The sequence below is a fragment of the Hemitrygon akajei genome, chromosome 8 (assembly GCF_048418815.1).
Source record: "Hemitrygon akajei chromosome 8, sHemAka1.3, whole genome shotgun sequence".
Taxonomy (NCBI): domain Eukaryota; kingdom Metazoa; phylum Chordata; class Chondrichthyes; order Myliobatiformes; family Dasyatidae; genus Hemitrygon; species Hemitrygon akajei.
This window is the reverse complement of record NC_133131.1, coordinates 135,637,959-135,663,443: the sequence shown is the minus strand read 5'-3', so window position 1 is coordinate 135,663,443 and position 25,485 is coordinate 135,637,959. Positions and strand designations below refer to the sequence as shown.

At 41.8% G+C, this 25,485-nt stretch overlaps 1 protein-coding gene across 1 annotated transcript in view; it reads right to left on the bottom strand.

The window, feature by feature from the left end:
• Positions 1 to 25,485, bottom strand: part of myo3a (myosin IIIA) — a 404,249-nt gene that overhangs the window by 101,685 nt on the left and 277,079 nt on the right. Inside the window, exons 23-24 of the mRNA XM_073055309.1 lie at positions 24,556 to 24,635; positions 14,289 to 14,366 (exon numbers count right to left, since the gene is read on the bottom strand). Of these exons, the coding sequence (XP_072911410.1) occupies positions 14,289 to 14,366; positions 24,556 to 24,635 (158 nt within the window). The remainder of the gene's footprint in view (positions 1 to 14,288; positions 14,367 to 24,555; positions 24,636 to 25,485) is intronic.

Sequence of the window (25,485 nt, the reverse complement as noted above, 5' to 3'; positions counted from 1 at the left end):
GTAAGGCTCCTTGATGATGGATGCTGTTTTCCTGTAACAGCACTCCATGTAGAAGTGCACAATGGTGGGGAAAGCTTTACTTGGAATGGACTGGGTCACATTGACTGATTTTTGTAGACTTTTCCATACAAGGACATTGATGTTTTCATACCAGGCTGTAATACAACAGTCAATACACTCCCCACCACACAGATATAGAGGTTTATCAAAGTTTTAGATGACTTGCCAAATTTTCACAAACTTCTAAGTAGAGGTGCTGCCATGCTTTCTTTGTAATTGCACGTATATGCTCGGCCCAGGACAGATCCTCCGAAATGATAACACTGAGGAATTTAAAGTTGCTGACCCTCTCCACCTCAGATCTTCTGATAAGAATAGGCTCTTGGACCTCCAGTTTTGTCCTCCTGATGTCAATAATCAGCTCCTTGCGGCACCACCCAGAGAGATTTTCAAGCTTGCTCCTATATGCTGATTTGTCACCACCTTTGATTTGACCAACAACAGTGGTGTTATCAGCAAATTTAAGTATGGCATTGGAGCTGTATTTGGCCTCGCAGTCATACGTATGAAGTGTGTAGAGCAGGCAGGTAAGCACACAACCTTGTGGTGCACCAGTGCTGATGGGGCTTGTGGAGGAGATGTTGCCAATCTGAACTGACAAGGTCTGTAAGTGAGGAAATCAAGGATCCAGTTGCACAAGAAAATATTGAGGCCTAAGGTTTGAAGTTTGCTGATTAGTTTTGAGGAGATGATAGTACTGAATGCCAAGCTGTAGTCAATGAGGAGCATCCTGATGTATGCATCTTCATTGTCCAGATGTTCCAGAGTTGAAAGAAGAGCCAATGAAATAGCATCTGCTGTTGACCTGTTGTGATGGTTAGCAAATTGGAGCAGGTGCAAGTCACTTCTCAGGTAGGAGTTAATATGTTCAGCACCAACCTTACAAAGTAATTCATCGCAGTGGATGTGAGTCCTACTGGACAATAGGCAATGAGGCAGGTTAACGTGTGTTTCTTAGGTATCATTATAACTGAAGCCTGCTTGAAGCAGGTAGGTGGATCCTGACGAAGGGTCTTGGCCCGAAACGTCGACAGCGCTTCTCTCTATAGATGCTGCCTGGCCTGCTGCGTTCCACCAGCATTTTGTGTGCGTTGTTAGGTGGATCTTCTAGTCCTATTAGTATATTTCCTGTAATTCCATGGGCTCTTATCTTGTTAAGCAGTCTCATGTGCTGCACCTTGTCAAAGGCCTTCTGAAAATCCAAGTAAAACCTTCCACTGACTCCCCTTTGTGTATCTTGCCTGTTATTTCCTTAAAGAACTCCAACAGATTTGTCAAGTGATATTTCCCCTTAAGGAAACCATGCTGACTTTGGCATATTTCATTATATGCCTCCAAGTACCCCGGAACCTCATCCTTAATAATGGACTCCAATATCTTCCCAACCACTGAAGTCAGACCTACAATTTCCTTTCTTCTGCCTCCCTCACTTCTTGAAAAGTGGAATGACATATGCCATATGCAATTTTCCAGTCCTCTGGAACCATTCTAGAATATACAGATCTTTGCAAGATCATTGCTAAAGCCTCCACAATTTCTTCAGCTACCTTCTTTAGAACAGGTGTAGTCCATCTGTTCCAGTCGACTTAGCTACTTTCAGACCTTTCATCTTTCTAAGTATCTTCTTGGTATTATTAGTAGCTACACTCACATCTGCCCCTTGACTCTCACTTTTCTGGCACACTGACATACAAGGAAGATGGATGCAAAAAAACTTATTAAGTTCATCTGCCATTTCTTTGACTCCATTACTACTTCTCCAGTGTCATTTTCCAGTGGTCCAATATCTACTCTCACCTCTCTTTTTCTCTTTATATATCAGAAAAAAAGCTTTTGGTATCTCTCATTATATTATTGGCTAACATAACTTCATATTTTATGATCTCTCCCTATATCTTTTTAGTGCCTTATGTTGGTTTTTAAAATCCTTCAAATCCTCTAACTTCCAACTAATTTTTCTCACTATTATATGCCCTCTCTTTGGTTTTATGCTATCTTTGACTTCCTTTTTCAGCCATGGTTTCCTTATCCTCCCTTCAAAATACATCTTCACCTTTGGGATCTATCCTGTGCTTTCCAAATTGCCTCCAGAAACACCAGCTATTGTGATATTGCCATCATCCCTGCTAGAGTTCCCTTTTCATCAACTATGGTCAGCTTCCCCCTCATGCCTCCATAACTCTCTTTACTCCACTGTAACATTGTAACATTGATACATCTGACTTTATCTTCTTCCTTCCAAACTGCAAGATGAATTCTGTCATTTTATGTTCACTGACTGCTCAACCTTACGCTTCCTAATCAAATCATGTTCATTACACAACACACATTCCAGAATTGCCTTTCCCCTAATGAGTTCAACCACAAGCTGCTCTTAAAAGCCTTCTTATAGGCACTCTACAGATGCCCTCTTTGGGATTCAGCACCAATCTGATTGTCCCAATTTATCTGCATATTAAAATCCCCCAGGACTATTATAACATTGCCCTTTCTGCATGTCTTTTCTATCTTCCATTGTAATTTATATCCCAGCTCCTGGATGCTATTCAGAGGCCTGTATATAACTACCATCAGGATGCTTTTACCCTTGCTGTTTCTTAACTACCCCCAAGTATTCTACATCCTCTGATCCAGTGTAACCTCTTTCTAAGGATTTGATTTGATTTTTTACCAACAGACCTATTGCATCCTTCTGCTTACCTAGCTGTCCTTTGAATATAATGTGTATCCTTGGATGTTCAGCTTCCAACTATGATTTTCTTTTGGCCACGATTCAGTAATGCCCACAATGTCCTACTCTAACTGCACCACTTCCTCAGCCGCTTATTCATCCGTACTATCATCCTATTCCTGCCCTGACTAGCACATGGTACTGGGAGTAACCAAAAGATTATTTGGAGGTTCTGTTGTTCAACTCCCTATGCCCACTATGCAGGACTTCTCCCCCCTTTCTACCTAAGTCATTAGTGCCAATGTGCACCATGACCTCTGGCTGCTCACTTTCACTTGTGAGAATCTTCTACAGCCACTCTGAGACATCCTAGAGCATTGCACCTGGGAGGCAACACACCATCCTGATATCTCTTTCACAGCCACAGAATCTCCAGTCCATCCCCCTAACTATCTAGTCTCCTATCACTGTAGCCTTGCCTGACTTTATCCTTCCCTGCTGAGCCTCAGAGCTGGCCACAGTGCCACTGGCCTGGCTGTGGCTGCTGTGCCCTGATATGTCATTTCCCCCAGCAGTATCCAAAAGTGTACACTCAATGCTGCAGCGGTTGGCCAGAGGGGAGCCCTCTGCTGACAGCTTACTCCCTTTCCTTCTTCTGGTGTCATCTATCTACTATCAGAAACCTGCATTTGGGATGTGTCCACCTCAGTAAAATTCTCATCTATGAAGTTTCCAGCCTCCCAGATGATCTTGGGTACATGCAGCTCCAGCTCCAGATCCTTGATCTTGTCATTCCAGAGCTGAATTTGGGTGCACTTGCTGCAGATATAGTCTTTAGGGAGAGTGCTAGGTACCTTGCAATCCCACATCTTCCAGGAGGAGCATTCCATTACTTTAACTACCATCCTGCCTACATTTTTATACCTATAACTTCTCAAGCTTAAGTTCTAGCCTGTGTCTTTTTCTCAGATAAACCTGTTCAGTGCCAAGTCTGTTGAGCTACCACCTGACCACTCTAACAGCGAACCACTCCGACAATTGTCACTCCGCTTACACCTCACTTCTTTTCATCGGCACCTGCCGAGTGGCTAAGAGATCGTTATGATTGCAGCCTGCCAAAAAGTTCCGAAAGGTCCCAAGCTCTTTTTAAACCTCATTCTGCTCCATGAACAAATAACTGCTCTTGATGATTGCAGCCTGCTGAAAAGTTCTGAAAGGCCTCGAGCTTTCTTTAAATCTCGAGCTGCCTCACAGGAAATGACTGCCCGTGATGACTGCAGCCCACTGATGTAATAGTGAGTAGGTTAATTGGTCATTATAAATTCTCCTATGGTTTGGGTTAAATAGGCAAGTTACTGGGTGGCGTAGTCCATTGTGCCAGATAGATAGAAAGAAACTAGGTCTTTAATCTGATCGATTGATAGATAAATATATTGATAAATTAATAAATAGATAGATAGAAATTAGATCTTTAATCTGAATAAAGCACTTTATAAAATATGATACCCAAATTGATAGTTTGGTGAAGCTCACTGTCAGCAAACAGCAGCCAGGTAATGCATAATACTTAAAGAATGTAATCATACATTGCAACGGGGATCAATCTTATCCACAGCAAAAATGTCAGGAAAATGTGCTGAACCATTGGCTATGAAGGGAATTTATGATATTATTGGATCCAAAAAGAAGACATATAAATTGCTAACAGAAGGCAGCATATCTGAGGATAGAAGTAGTTTACAATTCTGCAAAGGATTAAAAAAAACAAATAAGATTGGGAAAGTGTACAAGTGATACTAATGGTAAAAACATCTTTAAATTAGTGAAGCGAGAAAAAGACTGGTGTAGACAATTATAGGTCTCCTATTATCAAGGAAGAGATTATTATTGTGAAGAAAGAAATAGCAGAATATTTAACCAGTTACTTTGGTTCCTTTTCACAAAGGACTACTCAAATAACCTCACAGATATAGCAGGGAATTTAGAGTCTAGGGACTGGGTTAGGGTTTTTGAGGGAAATACTGTGAGAGGTTAACAGCACTAAATGCTGAAAAAAATGCCAAAGCTTGATAATTTACATCCTTGAGTACTAAAGGGAGAGGAATATAAATGCTGAATACATTGGTGGTCAGCTTCCAACATTTTTTTAGTCTCCAGGGCAGTTCCTGGCAAATGTGATCTTACTTTTTGAAAAAGAGGAGGAAGGAACTACAGACCGGTTAGCCAAAATACATTATGAAGGATGCAATAAGAGAACATCTGGAATGCAGTTACTGGATCTGACCAAGTCAGCAGAAGGTAACGAAAGGAAGATAATGCTAAACAAATTAGTTGGACATTTATGGTCACAGAGTAACAGAGTCAAACATCACAGAAACAGGTCCTTTGGTCCAATCTATCATGCTGACCAAGCTAGTCTCATCTGAAACAACCTCCAATATTTTAACTGACACTCACTAGTTCTCTGACTTTCTTTTCATGTGCAACTTTGTCCGAAATGACATCTATAGTGCTATGTAGAAAAATGGGTTAATAGGGAAAATATTCAATGCTTTTCAAATGAGCTTGCAAAATTTGAAAGATTTAATGATCTTCAGATAGATAGTACTTTTCTGTAGTTCTATAATCCATGAGTCAGGACACCAGCAAAAACTGACAATTTCTGAAATGCCCAAAGGAGCCCTAATCCTAATCCTTTGATGGGTGAAAACAAAAGGTTAGTTTGAGACCTCAGTGGAACACTGATTTGGCATAACCAACACTGCAATGTTTCATCACTTTGACTACTGTACACTAAAGTGCAGTTAGCAGCAACGATGATTTACTTTAGGTGTACAAAGCACGAGAATTCTTTCCTTCATAAAACTGCCCTACAGTAATTTGATCTGGCAAATCTATTGGGATTTATGAGTCTTTTTGCAATTTTATAAGTACATCTCTGAACTTAATTTTGACTATTGTCCCAAACCTTCACTCAATACTTTGTTTACAAGTCTAGGCCATATGACAAACTAATAAGAGACGTAATATGAATAGATATGTATTTAGCAAGGTAATGTTTCAAGTCAGTAGCCCTTCTACCCCTCTCCAAAACCATAAAAATGAGAAAACAAGTATTGAATTTTGCTCCAGGCCTTACTGAGGTCCATATTGGCTACATCAACTGCCCTACCTTCATCAAAACTTCACCTCCTCTTTGAAAAGTTTAATGAATTTAGTTGGACAGGATTTTAAAAGCAAAACCATGCTGACCATCCATGAATAGTACTTGTACTTCCAAATCCAGATTAGACCTGTACTACAGATTCTTTTCCTTGAATTGCCCTCGTGTGAGATTCATCTAACACTATTACATTATTACTTTCACCGTTTGCTGTGATTTACAAACTTATCTGCCCCACTGTCTCTCATTGATTGTTTGGAGGCTGTAGTGCACCTTGAGTAAAGTCGATGTTCCTATTTTCTTGTTTCTAATGATGTCATTTGGAGCAGCATCTTGGATGTTCACTCTTCTTATTGGAGAAATAGAGTTCTTGATTAATATTGCAATGTCATCTCTTCTTTTATATCTTTTTAAAATGTTGAATTGCTGATCCGGAACATCTTTCAGTAATGCTGAATGCCCATGTGCTAGGCACTGCTCTCAGTGAATGTGTCTTACCAGATGCAGCACCCTCTTGCATTCTTCCTATATGCTTGCTCTGCCTACTGAACTGTTGAACTTTTCCTTATATATTCGGATGTTGCTCCCCTCTTGCTATACTGCTTCGCATCACATACAGTACGTTCTCTGTGCAAGAATTGTTTAAGCTTTCCTTAACAGCACCAGCAAAACTATGTACCTGTACCACCCCCCTTCCCCCACACCTTACACATAGACATGTAGATAGAGACACACACACACACGTTCAACTGTTCAGTCTGCACAGACTCTATGTTCCTGTCCTAGTAATCCTGAAATCCAAAGCATACCCTCCTGTATCATCTCTTCAGCTACCTTTCATCTACTCACACATTGCACTGGAAGTAAATTAGAGATTAAATCCTTTTTAATCAGAATCGAATCAGGTTAAATATCACTGGCATACATCATGAAGTTTCCTGTTTTGCAGCAGCAGTACATAAATTTAAAAAACAACTGTGTGTGTGTGTATGTGTGTGAATTAGTGCGGTCAGGCTCCTGTACCTTCTACTCGATGGTAGCAATGAGAAGAGGGCATGTCATGGGTGATGGGGGGCCTTAATGATGAATGCTGCTGTTTTGAAGTATTGCCTTTTGAAGATTTCCTCAGTTCTGAGGGTGCCAGTGCCCATAGTGGAGCTGACTAATTTGCTACTTTCTGTAGCTTTTTCCTGTTCTGTGCAGTGGTCCCTTCATACCAGATGGTGATGCAACCAGTCAGAATACTCTCCACAGTTACATCTGGTGAAATTTGCAAGTGTCTTTGATATCATACCAAGTCTCCACAAACTCTTAATGAAATGTCCTGCCTCCTTTGTAATTGCATCAATATGTCGGACCCAGGATAGATCTTTAGAGATGTTGACACCCAAGAACGAAACTGCTCACTCTTTCCATTTTGATTCCTTGATGAGGACTGGTGTATGTTCCCTTGACTTCTCCTTCCTGAAGTCCACAATCAATTCCTTGGTCTTACTAAGACTGAGTGCAAAGCTGTTGTTGTGACACCTCTTAGCCAGCTGATCTATCTCACTCCTGTATGCCTTTGTCACCATCTGAAATTCTGCTAACAATAGTTGCGTTGTAGGCAGATTTCTAAGTGGTGCCTAACTACACAGTCGTGAGTGGAGAGATAGTAGAACAGTGGGCCAAGCATGCATCCTTGGGGTGCACCAGCATTGATTGTCAGTGACAAGGAGAGTTATCTGCTAATCCGATCCTTAAATTCAAGTTATAGGGCCTCATATCTCCTTTTATCTGTGATCTGTCCCTTCAGAATGACTTACAACTATTCAAAGATATCCCTGACCTTGACATCCTTGACCTTAACCATACATCATACTGAATTCCCATCAATGCTGAAGAAACACTTGTCTCTTCCTCTCATTATTGAAGCTCATACCGCTATTGTTCTTGGACCCTTGCTCCTGTTCTCTTGTGCTGTGACCTTGGCTCTGGTTGGAATTCCCGGAGGAGTAAGGGCACAGAGAAGAAAGGGAATGCCTGTGAAAGAGTGAAAGCCAAGGTTGTCCAGGTAACGCTATGCTATTGCACTCTGATTAATAAATAAATGAAGACATTTAAAGAGACACTGGAAATTTGAGGTCTGTAAGACAACAGGTGTGACAAATCTGAAGCAAATGTGAACGTGGCAAAAGCCCTGTAGAACCAGCAGCAACAGTGGAAAGTTCACTGGACATCCTTATCTCAAAACTGTCCAGCTCTGACGATAACAGGAGAAGCTTAAAGGAAGTAATTGATGGGGATGTAAGATTGGAACAAGAAGATGTGAAGGGAATGGTCCCTTTGGAATGCTGAAAGAGGCAAGTGGGGAGGCATGGGTGGATATCTTCTGGTTGTGGAAACTTACTAAGATGACAGAAATTACAGAGCATAATCCATTGAATGATGAGTCTAATGAGATAGAAGGCAGGGACAATGAGAACTCTGTATTTGATGTTGACAGGAAAGTGGGGTGAATTGGTGGGGATGGAAGATTAGATCAAGAAATGGTCACTTGAAATGTTGAAAGAAGAAGAGGTGGTGGGTGTGGATGTTTTGGGTGGTGGACACCCTTTTAATCTTGCTATCTACAAGTACAAGGTGCATGAAACACCCCCTTAGGCTGACGCCTCCTGTCTTGCCATTCATGATTTTGTTATTGGAAGCTGATTTTTAATGATGAATATTCCACATCTTTAAATAGCCACAGTTAAGTGGTAGAACAAAAGTGTGATTTTCTGGGTAGAGTGAAATTTTATGCTGGCAGAACAGTAAGCTCTCTACACCAGATGCTCTGCCATATGAAGATAGCTTGAGAGTTCTCAGTGCATCTGCCTGATTATAGCAATTAACATCAATTAGACACGGAGATGGTGAATCAAGAATGAGTAGTTAGAGATGATCCGAAACTCAGACCAGCGGAATCCATGTTTTATAATGTTATACATAAACGATCAAAGACTAGTGACTTTGGTGCAACACTGTTACAGTCTGTGTGTCAGTAGTCACTGGATTAAGGCAGTATTGTCTCCCCATATTAAATCTCAGACTTGAGAAACAACATCTGATTAGTTCACTTTAAAAGGTAGGAATAACTGTACAAATGCATTTCAATTACCTAATATTCTTGAGTCATTAGTGCAAATCCATGTTTTTGCCAGGCGGTGTGGTAACCCACTTTCTGCGCAGGTGAACCAGCTCACAAATAGCCAGCGCGTGGAGGGAGACTTTGGTAATGCACCTCTGATGTCATTTCTGCCCGGAGAGGGCGGGCACTAGGGATTAAATGCCAGCACCGCAAAGTTTGAATAAACTAGTCTCGAAACGACTTACCGACTGCGTGTCGTTATTTCAGCTCTGTGTGTAGCACATCGCTACATTGGTGACCCCGACGGTCCGAACAGGATTTGGACCAAAGATGACGCAGTTCACGCAGTTTCGCTAAAACTGCCGACTTTCTGGACGCTGCGACCACGCGTGTGGTTTAGCCAAGCAGAAGCCCAGTTCTAGATTCGGCAGATATCCTCTGATTCCACGCGTTACTACCACGTGGTGAGCGCCCTTGACCAGGAGGCGGCCGCCCAGGTTGCAGATTTCATACAGTCGCCCCCGGAAGAAGGCAAATATGAAGCATTCAAGGCGCTGCACATTGGGATCTTTGGCCTCTCACGGCGTGAGCGGGGTGCCCGTCTGCTTCACCTGGACAGTTTGGGAGACAGACTGCCGTCAGCATTGATGAACAAGATGCTGGCCCTGGCTGATGGACACAAGCCCCGCCTCATGTTTGAGCAGGCGTTCCTAGAGCAGCTGCCCGAGGACATACATCTGCTGCTGGCCAACGCAGATTTCAGCGACCCCTGGAAGGTGGCGGTCCGGGCAGACGTGCTGTGGAAAGCCAAGAGGGAGAGTGTGGCGTCTGTCGGTCAGATTACCAGGCCACGCGCCCAACAGCGGACCAGACCAGGCCCGGCAGGGGGGCGCACACAACACAGAGGCAGGAGTGAGGAGGCCAGTGAACAGTGGTGTTTCTACCACCAGCGGTGGGGTACAAAAGCCCGCCATTGTCGCCCGCCCTGCAAGGGCCAGGGCCAGCAGCCGCTAATGACTATGGCGGCTGGCCACCAGGACAGCCTCTTGTACGTCTGGGATAAAAAGTCGGGACGCCGCTTCTTAGTCGACATTGGAGCGGAAATTAGCGTCTTGCCCCCGACGGGGTATGACACCCGCAACAGGAAGCCAGGACCCACCCTGAGGGCTGCAAATGGCAGCACGATATGGACCTACGGCACCCGCACAGTGCAGCTGCAGTTCGGTGCCAGCCGGTTCACGTGGGACTTCACACTGGCCACCGTGGCCCAACCACTCCTGGGGGCGGACTTCTAGCGAGCTCACAGCCTGCTGGTCGACTTGCAAGGGAAAAGACTGGTGCATGCCGAGACTTTGCAGATGTTCTCCCTGGGTGAAGCTAAGTTGCCGGCCCCACACCTGGACTCCATCATGCTGTTGGACAACAAATTCATCAGAATCCCGGTGGGCTTCCCATCGATTCTGGCATCGCAGTTCATGGCAGCCATGCCCAGACACGGGATTCAGCACCACATCCCGACCAAGGGACCACCCCTCCACGCCCGTGCACGAAGGCTCCCCCCGGAAAAGCTCCGCCCGGCGAAGGAGGAGTTCAAGAGGATGGAGGAATTGGGGATCGTACGGAGGTCCGACAGCCCATGGGCCTCCCCCCTGCACATGGTGCCCAAAGCAGCTGGGGGTTGGAGACTATGCGGCGACAAGCGCAGACTGAACGAGGCTACAACTCCAGACTGCTACGCCGTGCCGCACATACAGGACTTTGCAAACCTGCACGGGGCAAGAATCTTTTCCAAAGTAGACCTCGTCCGGGGATACCATCAAATCCCGGTGCACCCTGAAGACATCCCCAAAACAGCACTTATCACCCCGTTCAGCCTGAAGAATGCCACACAGACATTCCAGCGGCTAATGGATGCGGTGGGACGCGACCTGGACTTTGCGTTCATCTATTTGGAGGACATCCTTATAGCCAGCAGTAGTCGCCAGGAGCATCTGTCCCACCTCTGCCAGCTCTACTCCCGCCTGAGTGATTTCGGCCTCACGATCAACCCAGCCAAATGCCAGTTCAGTCTCGATACCATTGACTTCCTGGGCCACAGGATTACCAAAGACGTGGCAATACCTCTGCCCGCCAAGCTAGATGCGATCCGCCACTTTGCCCGGCCCAACACGGTCAAAGGCCTACAGGAGTTCGTTGGTATGGTGAACTTCTACCACCGATTCCTCCCCTCAGCAGCCAGTATCATGCGCCCTTTGTACACCCTGATGTCGAGTAAAGGCAAGGACATTACTTGGAACGAGGAGGCCGCGGCCACTTTCGTTAAAGCCAAGGAGGCCTTGGCAGATGCAGTGATGCTGGTGCACCCCAGAACGGACGTTCTGACCACCCTCACGGTGGACGCATCCGACACAGCAGTTGATGGGGTGTTGGAGCAGCTCATCGAGGGGTGCTGGCAACCCTTGGCGTTTTTCAGCAAGCACCTACGACCACCCGAACTCAAGTACAGTGCCTTCGACCGGGAGCTGTTGGCACTGTATCTGGCAATTCGGCATTTCAGGTACTTCTTAGAAGGCAGGCTGTTCACCGCGTTCACGGACCACAAACCGTTGACCTTCACGTTCACGAAGGTGTCCGATCCCTGGTCGGCTCACCAGCAGCGACATCTGCCCTACATCTCCGAGTACACGACGGACATCCAGCATGTCTCGGGAAAGGACAACGTCGTGGCGGACGCACACTCCGGACCAGCTGTCCAGGCCCTGTCCCTGGGGGTGGACTATGCAGCACTAGCGGAGGCGCAGCAGGCAGACGACGAGATGCCCAGCTACAGGACCGCAGTCTCGGGTTTGCAGCTGCAGGACTTTCTCGTAGGCCCAGGTGAGAGGACCCTCCTGTGCGACATGGCTACTGGCCAACCTCGCCCCATCGTCCCAGCAGCCTGGAGGCGGCAAGTTTTCGACTCCATACATGGTTTGGTGCACCCATCTATCAGGACAACTGTCCGGCTGGTCTCCAGCAAGTTTGCGTGGCACGGACTTCGCAAACAGGTCAGTGAATGGGCCAGTACGTGCGCGCAGTGCCAAACAGCCAAGGTGCAGCGGCACACTAAAGCCCCGCCGCAGCAGTTCGAACCCACCCACCGGAGGCTCGACCACATTCATGTGGATATCGTGGGTCCCCTACCAGTGTCCCAAGGAGCGCGGTACCTCCTAACTATGGTAGACCGGTTCACGAGGTGGCCAGAGGCGGTCCCGCTCACCGACACATCTGTCGATTCCTGCGCCCGAGCACTGATTGCAACCTGGGTAGCACGCTTCGGGGTATTGGCCCACATTACCTCCGACAGAGGCGCCTAGTTCACCTCCAGCCTGTTGGGAACGCAGCTACACCACACTACTGCCTACCACCCACAGTCGAACGGACTAGTGGAATGCTTCCACCGTCACTTGAAGTCGGCTCTCATGGCCCGCCTGAGAGGACCCAACTGGGTGGACGAGCTTCCCTGGGTCCTGCTTGGAATTTGCACAGCGCCCAAAGAGGATCTGCACACCTCGTCGGCCGAGTTGGTGTACGGCCGTCCCAGGAGAGTTCATTACCAGCCCCAAGGGGGCAAGAGGAAGAACCCGCAGCAGTCCTGGACAGACTACATGAGAGGCTCGGCGGCCTGGCCCCCGTACTGACTTCACAGCACGGACGGACCCCGACCCATGTACCCAAAGACCTGCAGAACTGTAAGTTTGAGTTTGTATGAAGGGGCGGACACCGGGCACCGCTACAGCGGCCGTACGAGGGGCCGTTCAAGGTGATCAAAAACAACGGGTCCACGTACGTTCTGGACATTGGTGGGAAAGAGGAGGTTTTCACGGTGGACCGACTCAAACCAGCCCATGTGGACTTGGCGCAGCCGGTCGAGGTTCAGGCACTGCGGCACAGAGGCAGACCTCCCAAACAGAGGCTGATCCAGACTGTGGACATTGGGGGGTGTATCGCCGGTTCTGGGGAAGGATTATGTGGTGACCCACTTTCTGCGCAGGCGAACCGGCTCACAAATAGCCAGCGTGCGGGGGGAGACTTTGGTAATGCACTTCTGATGTAATTTCCGCCCGGAGAGGGCGGGCGCTAGGGATTAATGCCAGCGCCGCGAAGTTTGAATAAACTAGTCTCGAAACGACTTACCGACTGCATGTCGTTATTTCAGCGCTGTGTGTAGCACATCACTACAGCGGAATATTTTGCTGTATATAGTCACTGTTTTCAGGTAGTGGTGAGGGTCATGAGACAGAACATTTCTCAACAGAGTTTTCAGTTCCTGCCAGTCAGATGCCAGGCATCGATGAGAGATGTATGCATATAAATGTCACGTGGAACCACAGCTGCCATCATTGCTAATTGGTACTTTGTGACACTTTTATCTCCATTCTCCACCTATGGATTTTGGTTACAACAGCTCAGCCTTAATTTTCTGGCATACTCAGGCATCATGTGGGATTCTTCACAACTGCTTAACCTGCAGACTAATATCTGTTTTATTTTAGATTTATGCTCTCACAATGGTTTTATTTTATAATTTCTTGAAGGTAACTCCTGTATGCTTTTACAGGAAGCCTTTGAAAGCTTATAACAAAGCCTACCTCCTGCAGCTTTAAGAGGAGATGTAATGTAATCTAATGGAATGGGTTATCTGCCTTTTATCATGCAGGTTATTAATTCCAAGGGTGGATCCAAGGAGTAGAGAAAATATCCATAAAATGGTTCAAAGGAAAAGAAAACTCAAACACACACTTGTGTCCTAAATCAGGATGCTAAATCATCTTTCATACCTGTTAAAAAAGCAACAACTCAAACAGCAACATTAATATCAGCTTAGAGGTTGTATGAAACAGGACCATGGACAATATTCCACCTATCAAGTGTACAGAATCATTGTGATACTGTTGAGGTCAGTCAGTAACTTGGATCTAATTCAGTGGTGATCGGAAGAACTGAAAGAGCTGGGCAAGCAAAACCACATATGCCTAATGAAATGGAGATAACTGAAGTGGAAAATGGAAAGGAGATGTTGTGCTGGACTGCAGATTCATACCCATGCTTCCCCATACGTTTCCCACACTTCACTCACTAGAAGCAATGGTAGCAACTTCTAGAGAAAGATGCGCCTGGTTTAAGAGCAGCATCAGTAAAGGTGTATGCATCTACTTGCACATTCAGTGGAAGAGTAAGGGAAAGTGTTGGGTCTTACATATGGGCTCAAAAGTAATGACAAATGCAAAGATTATTTTGCCTACCCTGAAATAAGAAGCAACAGTTTGTGTTTTCATGTTCGTGGCTTCTCTGGGAGCATTTCCAGACTCTCCAGTGTCAACCTGAAAAAGGAAAATAAAGTGTTTACTTTGCTCTTATGCAGATAATTTGTTGGTCATCCATTAGCTATTAGGACTTTGGTAAATCCTTGTCAAACCTTTATTAATAACTTAAAAATAGCGTCAATGGGCATGACTCAGAACTGAAGAAACTAATTCTGGAGCTGGAACTCAGTTTGACTGTTTAAACTAATCTTCAGCATCAGACATCCTCCATTTTATTTCATCAGGGGTCAGGTACAAAAGTTTAATTATAAATATTTGGTTTGTCAGAACTGCAGTGACCAAGGCAAATTTGGATAAGCAAAGACTAAGGTTAGAATTGAAATAGCCCATTTTCATGCAATTGTTTTAACTGCTGTGCAGCTGAACTGTCATAAACTTCAACATTACTGTTATGTTTTGTAGGCTGTAGTCAAACTAAGATCTGTCAGTCTATTAATTTCTACTGTAAGGTGCATCTAAACACAGACACTCTCCAGAAGCAGAATGATGGCGGTTCCATGTAACAGATGGCTTTCAAAGAGCAAGTGATGCTATCAAGCATACAGATATAGTTGCGTTTTCCAGTGTTTGACAAATAATTTTTGCTATATTTCAATTCAATCTGAATAGAACACTTGAGACAAAGTGATGTGGATGACCTTTGAAGGTAATGGATGTTAGGTTGAATCATGGACAATAGTTCACCTATAAAATGTACAAAATCTTGTGGAACATATGAACACTTCCAAAACTACAGTTCTATTACTGCTAATCAATGTCTCTCAAAAAGCCTATACAAGTTATTTATAGTAATTTGCTTACAGGATAATCCTGCTAAATGCCAAGGCTGTGAGTTTAGCAAAGATCTATTTGATGCAAGATAATATAACTTGGGCACGAAGCAGGTGATCTTCAATCTTCAGTCCATGGAATTATATAAAATTACCAAACAAAATCAGATAAAGAATAAAGAGCTGCCGATACCCTTCCTTCAGTTAATTTCATGATCAGAATCAGAATCAAGTTTGTTATCACTGACATATGTCATGCAACTAAACACAGGCCATTCTGGGTTATGAATGCCAGACTTATGAACACTCTTACATGTGAACAAGCTCCCATAATATTATTATACTTACATTAGTCCCTACAAATGGCAGAACTCTCTCCACTTTTGGAATTTGTTCCTTCTTTTCAATCTTATGTACTTCTGTTGTCTTTTATTACTGTACAATGGAGGCATATTGAATTATTTTTATCCATTTTACAACTTACATGCAAAAATGAGGTTTGGGCATCTGAAAAATGGAATCCATTCGTTACCTAAGGAAGGCCTGTACAAACTCTTAGAATCTCACGAATAAAAGATGGAAGTTGATCTCTTAAAGGTTTTTCATTTTATTAAACTATCTTTGATGATCAAAATGAAAGTGAAAATAGATTTCAAATTTTTATGTTTCTTGCTCAGTAATTTTTTTCCAGCGCTGTTCCTCTCTCTCCTCTCAGAGGCCTTGTTCTTTATTTTCCGTGTACTTTCTTTTCTCTCTGCTTTCTTTTCCCTGTCCCTTTCACGAGAAACAACTTCTGCTGGCCAGGAAGATTAGTATAAGCGGAGGAGAAACAATTAGACCTTTCGGGAAGAAAATGCTTCTCTGTAAAAAAAAAGTTTGAAACTCTCTTCACACTGATAAACAGTTGAACTATAATTAATTGCTGTTTTTTGATTTGAGATTAGTGAGAGTTCTCTTAACAAAAGATATTAGGGAATATGGGCAAAGGGCAAGTTTGAGGAATAAAGTCAAAGATCAGCCATGATCTCATTGGACAACTGAACAGTCAAAGGAGGCCTCTTGTTCAGAAGTCTCAATGTTTCCTACTATCAGCATCTACCCCTTTGTATATGCTCAATCTCTGGTGTTCTGGTCACTTTGTTACCATTGCCATCTCCAAATAAGAAACATCTCAGTGACATTTCCCAGTGACCATTACTTTCCCAGCAGCCCTCTTCCCTTTACTTGACCTGCTTGCTATTGTCTTGAGGAAGGTAATATCATGTTCTATTGAATAAACAGCAAAGAAACATTGATATTTTATCAGTAATTCCGGGAGCATCATGACTCAAAAATACTACATAACATTGTGTTTTGTTTTACAAGTGAACATATGATGTATGTTAATATTAATGTTTTTAATAAAGTTACTTGTTCTGTGCTAGTGGAGTTCCTTGAAACATCATTTCGTAAGCCACACAGAATACTTAAGCCTAGTGAAGACATTGGTGCTACAGAGGTATAAGTTTTGATGGTGTGACCGGAATGGCCAGTGAGAAAGGTGAGCACTTCAGGAAATAGCATGGAAATAAAATTCCCATTTCAATAGATGAAAATGATTCCAGCATACCCCAGTGCTTGGTCAGCAATATTTTTTTTTGTCATCCTCCTCTTGATATGCAGCTAAGGCAGGACATGAGGTGAACTCCAAGCAAAAGGCTCCTGCTGCTCCTTTTCGATCTATTGCTCTAGCTATTTTGATTATATGAACCCCGTGGGTGGTTGTACCTGTGTTTGTGACAAGCGGAATGAGTTACGCAAGTTGTTGTGAGGTGCTGACTTCTTGAAAGGATCTAGGAGCTGCCGCTTTTCCTGGTGGCATGTCTGGAGAAACAGAAGAGGAAGAGAAAGCAATGTTAACACACTGGGCATGCAGTACTCCTCTTTATTTTGGTCTGGTGTTGTGTATGGTAATATGCTTGACTGAAGCAAGTGGAAAGAGTAAGAATAATATAAGAGAAACACAGAACTGGTCCTGTGGGTGCATTCATTATTCTATGCTTTATGCATTCACTTCATTAAGGCTCAGTTGGTCCTCCTTTGATGCTCAGCCTTTTATGAGCTGTTACAATCCTGTAAAGGGAAAAGAGTTGCATGTTTGAATCTAGGAGAGCAATCTTCTTCTCTGTATCCTAAAAGGTATTTTTGGGAAAGAACCTCTGAAAAGGTAAATGTGATATCAGCTAGAGAGGCAGTTTTCAGTTTGAGCTATACACTTGGATTTCCATGCATGTCCAGCTGTTAGCTTGAGTGAATGCTTTATTCAGTAAAACAGCAGAGAAATAACAGTTTGAGAAGAAACCATTTGTAACATGCACATTTATGATTTGATGAAAGGTCGTCAACCTGAAGTGTAAAGTGCTCTCTCTCCACAGAAGCTGCTTGACCTGTTGAGTGTTTCAGCATCTTCGGTTATATTGCAGAATTCCATCATCCACAATGTCCTATACGTCCCTTCTCACGGATCCCACATTCTGCAGATACTGGTACATTATTTTATTCCTGTATCAGCCGCTTCTACGAAGATTTCTCTTCACTCGGAATGAAGCAATGTTTCATTTCATGTAAACACTGAGCAGCACCATTGTTACTGATCTATTTTCTTAGTTGTGCAATTGTATCTCAGTCATTCATGTTGCTCGCCAAATTCCAACCATGCTTGCTTGAAAGTGGATAATGTTCTCCTTCCTAGCTTCACTCCATTATAAGAGGGTTCAACATCCCATTGCAAACCCTAACAATATCTTCGGCAGGCAAGGTATAACTTATAGTCGGATCAAAACTCAGAGGAGGATTGAATATGCACAATTCATTTAGTAGATGTGTTTAACATGTTCCACTTCCAGCAGAAAATTAGGATTTTCCTGTGTAGCTTTCCAACAAGTGTAGACAAATTTTGGTTATAAGTAGTATGGTTCAGCAATGCCAATAATTCTTTATTTTTTCTGCCTTTGTTTTTCCTTTGCCTTCTCAGATCTACTGTGAAAGGATTGATTGAATTAATTACACTCCTAAGACTGGAACTGGAAATTAGGGATCAGAGTAGTTCAGGATGTGATACACAGTACATTGATTTGGAATTTGAGTAGCAATTTATATGTTCCAAATTGTAATGCCCTCTTCATCGACATACCCAGCTATAAGTTTTACTCCCTAGAGATTGTGGATCATTGAGTCCAAAACAGGAGGAAGAAATTTAAGAACTATCAATTGCATATGTCAGCTTTTAGGAACTTGCCAGCAATAAGTTGATTGAAGGTTGGTCTGGAAATTTATTTATTTCTGTTTCATGTAAGCTTCATATACTACATTAACTTCAGCAGCCAGTTTATCAGAAACAAAACAAAAATTCTTCTCATATCTAGTTCTTCCACTTATCATCTTAAGTAACAAACCTCAGTCTGTGGTTAACCAATGTTTCTACACTGCCAATAGCTTCCTCTCTTACTTTATATATATAAAAAACCTGCAAAACCCTGTAACAAAACTCCACTCAGTCTTCCCTGCTCTAAAGAGAATAGCCCAGGCAATACCCACATAATGCTGGAGGAAAACTGCAGGCCAGGCAGCATCTATGGAGAGGACTGAACAGTTGATGTTTCAGGCTGAGACCCTTCATCAGGTCTTGGCCTGAGAAATCGACTGTTGATTCAATGGCCTGCTGAATTCCTCCAGCGTTTTGACTGCTCTGCTCTACATTTCCAGAATCTGCATGATCTCTTGTGTTTTCAAGAACAACTCGAATTCAGTGCTCCAAAGTAAATGAGATGCCACATCCCTGAAGCATTCCAGGACATCTCTGTACCTTCTCAAGGGCTTTGGCATCTTTCCTGCCAGCTTCAATGTTCTGTTTTTCTGCATTTTCAGGGTTCTCTGCTTTCCACATATTAAAACTGGCTCTAGATTAATCTATTTGCAAACTTCAATTCATGGGAGAATGACTGGTCAGGGTAAGAGAAGATACATAAACGATGCTACAATATATCTATATGAAATTTTTTAAAAATGAAATGAAAGAGAAAGATTGAGAAAGGAGTTTACCTCACAAAGGCAATAATAGCTGTGAAATACAGAGTCATCCACCTACAAGAAAAGAAAATATAGAATAAAGATGGGTATGGGAAATTTCCATGTCATTCTGATGTATTGCTAGGGCTTCAATAGAAGACCGACAAAGCTCCAGAAGAAGTTAAGTTAAAAACTAACATTGTAAATCAGGTGAGTTCTGTGGAGATTCGCAGTCAGAATGTACAGTATAGTAGTACAAAACTGTGGGCTTTTCTACTCTGAGCATACTGATTTTGTTTTACATGCATTATGGCATATTCCTCACCGCTAATCTCTGACCATTGAACATCATGTTCAAACATTCAGCTACTACCGGTAGTTAATTTCAGCTGTCCACATAAATCACTGAAAGTGAAATGTCCTCTGGGTAAGGATGTGTTATCTTATGAGAAAAAGATGAACAGGCTAGACTGTGTTTGCTGAAGTTAGCAGAGTGAGAAGAAATTTGATTGAAACATGTAAGTTTCCGAAGGGTCTGGACAGGGTGGATGTGAAGTGGGTGTTTACTCTTGTGGAACAATTTGGAACAAAAAGTTAACTTCAGATGATGATGTAATTTCCTTTCCTCATAACGAGTCTTTGAAAAATATCTATGGAATTTGAGTCTTTCAATATTTCAAGACAGAGAGAGGAAAATGATTATCCTTTGCAGAGTTGGGGTGACAGTCAGCTTGGCCCTGAACTTCTTAAATATGCAGCAGGCCTGATGGTTGAATGTTTTTCTGTTGCTGCTCCTGATTCATACGTTCCTAAAGGTTGGGCAAAGGTACTAAAAGCAATTTAGTTTCTTGGAAAGAGGTGTTTTATCACAGAGATACTGGTATACTTAGGAGAAATGTATACCAGAAAGTTGTGCATTGACTGTCTGGAACTGTTTCTGGCAAAGGTCTCAGGCAGCTTCACCCAAACAGCCCCAGGGTTTGGGAGATTAGATTATGAAGGCAGGATCTGTGAACTCAGCTCATTTCCTTTGAGACTAGGAGACTGTGTCATGGTTTAAATAGTACAAGGGTTTGATCATATAGGATCAAGCATTCAATGGATTTTACTCCATGAGGGAATCTGAAACAAGGGAAATTGTTATAAAATTGGAAGTGAAATTGCAAACTCTTATATAGAAATGCATTGGACTATTGTGAGGAAAGCAAACCATTCCTAAGAAAAATAAATGTAAAGGAAAATCAGGGACACAGAGCATAATTTTCAAAATGCATAATCCCCATTCCAGATTCTTCTGATGTATTACACTCAGAAGGTCCTGGACACACATGGTTGCATCCAATGATATAGCAAACCATTTCTAGAATTTTCATTAATATTCCAGTGACCCATCCTACAGGAGTCACTTTCAGTGTATCAGTGAGGCATGTTTCTGCATAACCCTAAGGGAAACTTTATGAGGTCCATCCTCAGTTTTCTGACTTTAGGTGCCCCCACCCCCAGCTACTGATCATCCAGTAATTACTAACCCACCTACACTAACTGGCAATCCAGTCTCCTCAAACATTTCTTTTTCATACCCAGCTGTAAATGCTCATGTAGGACACAGAATGGCATTTTGTCATTCTGATTCATTTCAATTAGATGGAACGTTTTATGAATATTTAAGTAAATAATTAGTCCCTAAAGGTAGTGCAGAGGAGAATCACGAGGCTGATCCCTTCAGGATAAACCTAGATGAACTTGCAGAAGAGCAAAGGACATACAAGGAGATGGTTGAGTGAGGACTTTATATAGAGGTATTTATGACATTAAAAGAGAAAAAGTAAATCCTGATGACTGCTTCAGGGTATGCCGGGACACCAGGACAAATTATGGAACATATTAAGTCAGGTAGAGACAGTTCTTATGGCCCTATAAATTTGTCTCAAAAACTTTGTCCTCAATATTCCTTTGCAACTAAGGTCAATATACTATTTAAATTCATAATTTTTCACAATTACTCCATGTTAATTTTCAGTCATTCATGTACAAGGACACCCACATCTTTTTAAAAGCTCTGTTCAATCCCTCATCATTTAAAAATATTCTGCCTTTTTACATTTGTTTTACCGAAGTGGATGATATCACACTTTTCCACATTATATACGGTTTGCTGTGTCTCTGCTTATTCACTTAATCTTAAAGCTTCTCTGCATCCTCCTTACGGTGCACAATACCACCCAACTTTATACCATCAGCAGTTCTGGATACATATACCTCTCCTCATCCAACTCACTGATACTCATTGTGAATATGGGGGTCCATGACACCATTGCTGGCAGCGGACCCCTATCAAGAGCCTGCCTACCCAAAAAATGAATAATCTTACTCTGTGCAGACCAAAAGCCTCAACCAGAAATGTCAACTGTCCATTTCACTCCACAAAATGACCCGCTCAGTTCTTCCAGCATTTTGTTTCTTGATCCACGTTCCAGCATGTATCTCTAATCTTATCCTGTATTTGTTACGAAATCGTGAATCCACATCACTATATTTCCCCAATATCAGATCCTGAATTTTGCTAATGATCTCTTATGTGGCATCTTATTGAAGTCCTTCTAGAAAGTTCATCAACTCCTGTTTACTCTATCTACAACAATAATCAGTTATCAAATATATTTTCCTTTCATAAATCCATATTGAAATATCACACCCAATTACAATGCTTTAATTGCCTTTCTATCACTTCCTAAATAAAACATTCCAGAGTTTTCTTTTCCCAGAATGATTTCTAATACTATCATATTATCTTCTTGTAATGCCCCTTGTTCTTGTGAAAATACCACAAGCTTCTCCTGTGTCTATATATGTCATTCATCCCCACAATAATTTTCTGAAGTCTCTCTTAGCATGTCCCTAAAGCCTTTACAACTTTCTTAATGTGTGTGCCTAGAACTAACACTGTACTTCAACTATACCCAAAGCAGTTTTTAAAGAGCTTCATCACAATTTCATTGCTCTTGCAATTTTGCTGTTTTTTTAACTATTTTTTCCAACCTTCTCTGTTACTTTCAATGAACTGTGCCCACATCTCTAATTTATCTGTTCTTCTGTTTCTTTCAGAATTGTGCCTGCTAGTATATCTTGCTCCTTTCTCATTCTTCCTAACAAAATGTAACCCTTCATATCTCTGTGCATAAAATTTCATCTGCCAACTATCCACCCATTCCAATTCTCTGCATCATCTTACTTAAAGTCTTCCGTACAGTTCAATATGCATGCAAGCTTTGTGAAACAAAAGCTTTTTTCAATCTCGGACTTTAGTTAACAAAGTTTTATCATTCACATCATAAACAACTCCTTGGAATTTATGATAAATTTCCAGTAAAATTAAAAATGAAAGTTCTGAGCCAAGGCATAGAAATTATAAATGTCATATTATATCTCATTTAGAAACCTAAAAGTCCTTTGTGAATCTTTAACAAAATCTGACTATAATTCCATGACATATTTTTCATAGTATTTTCCTCAAGTAAATTCTCAAGTGTAAAGAAAACAAACTGTTAGAGCATTTGCTGCAGATTTCAGCATCTGCAATCTCTTGGTGTCTCCAAACTCTCAGATGCACTGCAGATATAATGATCTTTTCTGATCTCAGTACAGTTACAAATGGAAGCAAATGTTGTTTGGTTATGAGAAAGGTAAGTTGTCCACAATGCAAACAGAAAACCTCATTTATCATTTTATTTATATCCTTTATTTTTTGCCTTCTGTTTTAATTAACAAGGTTACCCAGCAAAAGAAAAGGACTGGCATAACATAGTTTCCACAGAAGCCTGGACTAAGTGACTTGACTGAGTTTTCTCAGCTATATCTTAAGGTCTGAAAGCACTAACATGCTAAAACAGTAGATTAAAAAAATCATGCTGATCTCAAGTAAGTATTATGTATATTACCAATCCTAGGTTAATACTGACCGGCCAATTTCTAAGCTATTTATGTACTATGTATGCAGATTACCTTAGGTAATATTGGTGATTAAAGATATTATTCTTATTATTGCACATGGATAACTTGTCCTTAAAGAATTAGTTCTTCTATAGTTGCCTTAGTTTTCTACAATCGTTCCATGGATGCCACGTGGGTGAAGGGAGTGAAAAAAAGGAATCATTATCTAGATGACAACTCTCTTACTTCACTTTGGGGAAGAACCAATGACTGAATGGTACCTTCCTTGATTATGTACCAAGATCAGAAGCTCAATCAGCAGAAGAGATGAAGATACGTATCTCGCTATTGTTTACCGTGACATTGTTGAGTTCTAGCATGTTGTCTTATTTGCATCCCAAATTAAACCTGACGTTTATCAGTTTTTACATGAGGGCATGATGCTGCACTGGAATGCTTCATGATGTATGATAACTTCCCTGAGAGCCAAATTATAATTAATACAGAGTGAACGTTTAAAGACCCTCAATGTATAAGACACAGTATTAAGCTTTTGCATTTTTTTTATTATTATGAAGCCATCTGGAGCCAAAGGACAATGGAACAGTGAGATGCATACAACTAAATGCCTCAATGTAACCTGTATTACAAGGAAATTGAACTTGAGACACTGAAAATGTGTGTGATTAATAATTTTCTTTAAATTATCATAATTGTACATTTATATAATTTGGTTTTAGTTCATAAGGATCATAATCACATGACAGAAGTAATTTTTTTTCAGGGACGCTACAAATCAAAAGTTCCATCACATCCAATGCAAAATCATCATTGGAAAGTCCTCTACTACAAGACAAGTAACATGTAAATGTTTTTCTAAATATTTATCTTATTCTAAATACTGTAATCAATATTCTGATCATTTGAAATTATAGCGAATCTGCACAGCTTAATATTTAAGGTCAATCTATTTTCAGGTGTTGTATTGCTGATCATTAATACTACTTATAACCTGTAAAATAATATCGCTTGTCATACCCTCACTGAGGGAGATGGAGCAAATGCTAAACCAGATTATGATATAATTAAATCAACACAAAAACATAATTCAAATGCCATCTTCAAGATCTTCAATAGCAGAGTAATCGAGGTACAATAGAAATCTGGAAACTCCAATCTTTTTGAGTAAAGGACATGAATTTTAAGTGCAAATTCCATTTGGCACCCAAGAACTTGTATAATCCAACTTCATTCACCAGAATCAGTCAGTGAGTATATTTCTGACGCATCATATCTTTTGCCTTCTGCCAAGTTGACTTCTCTCTCGCAGGTATCTCAAAATTTGGCAGATAAATAAGTGGTCTAAGTAGCAGTGGGCAATGCTAGTCAGCATTTATAAAGGAAAATGTAATTCAATATCCTATGCTCCAGACATCTACCTTTGAATGATTCACTGAGCGCTGAGGAGTTCGAACTCGGGGGACTGTTGCACCTTTGCTCTTAGAGCGAGTCAGATTTCCTAGGATAAAACAAAAGAATCTGGTTTAGTTAATCAAACTAAATTTAACTTGCACTGGGGTTGCCATCTCGCATCAAACTGATGAAACTGAGGTTCTTCCAAATATAGCAAAAAAAGAGATTTGATAGAGGTGTTTAAAATTATGAGAGGCTTAGATAGAATAAATAAAGGAAAGATATCCCATGGGTAGGTGGTCAATTGAAACAGGAGGATCCGAGATGACATGAGGAGTGAATGGTTCACAAACAGAGCATTGGGTGCAGCTTCACCCTGAAACTGAACAGTCAAGTCCATCAAACACATCTGTAATTTCGACAATAACATAACCCCAGTGCTTAACAATACTTATCTGCTTTTTAGTAGGACCTTTTGAATTAAATAGATGCAACTTAGCCTTGAATTTTACCCATACCTCTTATCATGTTCGCATTTGCTGGATCAACTTGGTTTCCCTTCAGTATTTGTCCATATTGCTCCTTCGGTGTACATCTGTTCTGTTTCCCATTTTCCAATCAAATTATTTAACAACATCAACCCCAACATCGCTGATAAAATATGGGAATTATGTTCAAAAATGATGGATCCTCAACTAACAATATTTTTCAGAAAACAATTATGTAGATTAAATATATTTGTGTAAGAAAACTTCTATCCTCCCCTGAATATGTCATTATCATAGAGTTGATCACCATTTTCAACACCTCACTGAGTAGTGTAAACAAATATCATTCCATTGGAAACCAACAGCAAAATCCTCCTGTTGAATCAGCTGATGGATTTAACCTCCCTCCCTGTTAAATATCAGAGGTAGTCCGAAGGAGATTCACCAAACCAGTTCATGGGATAAGAG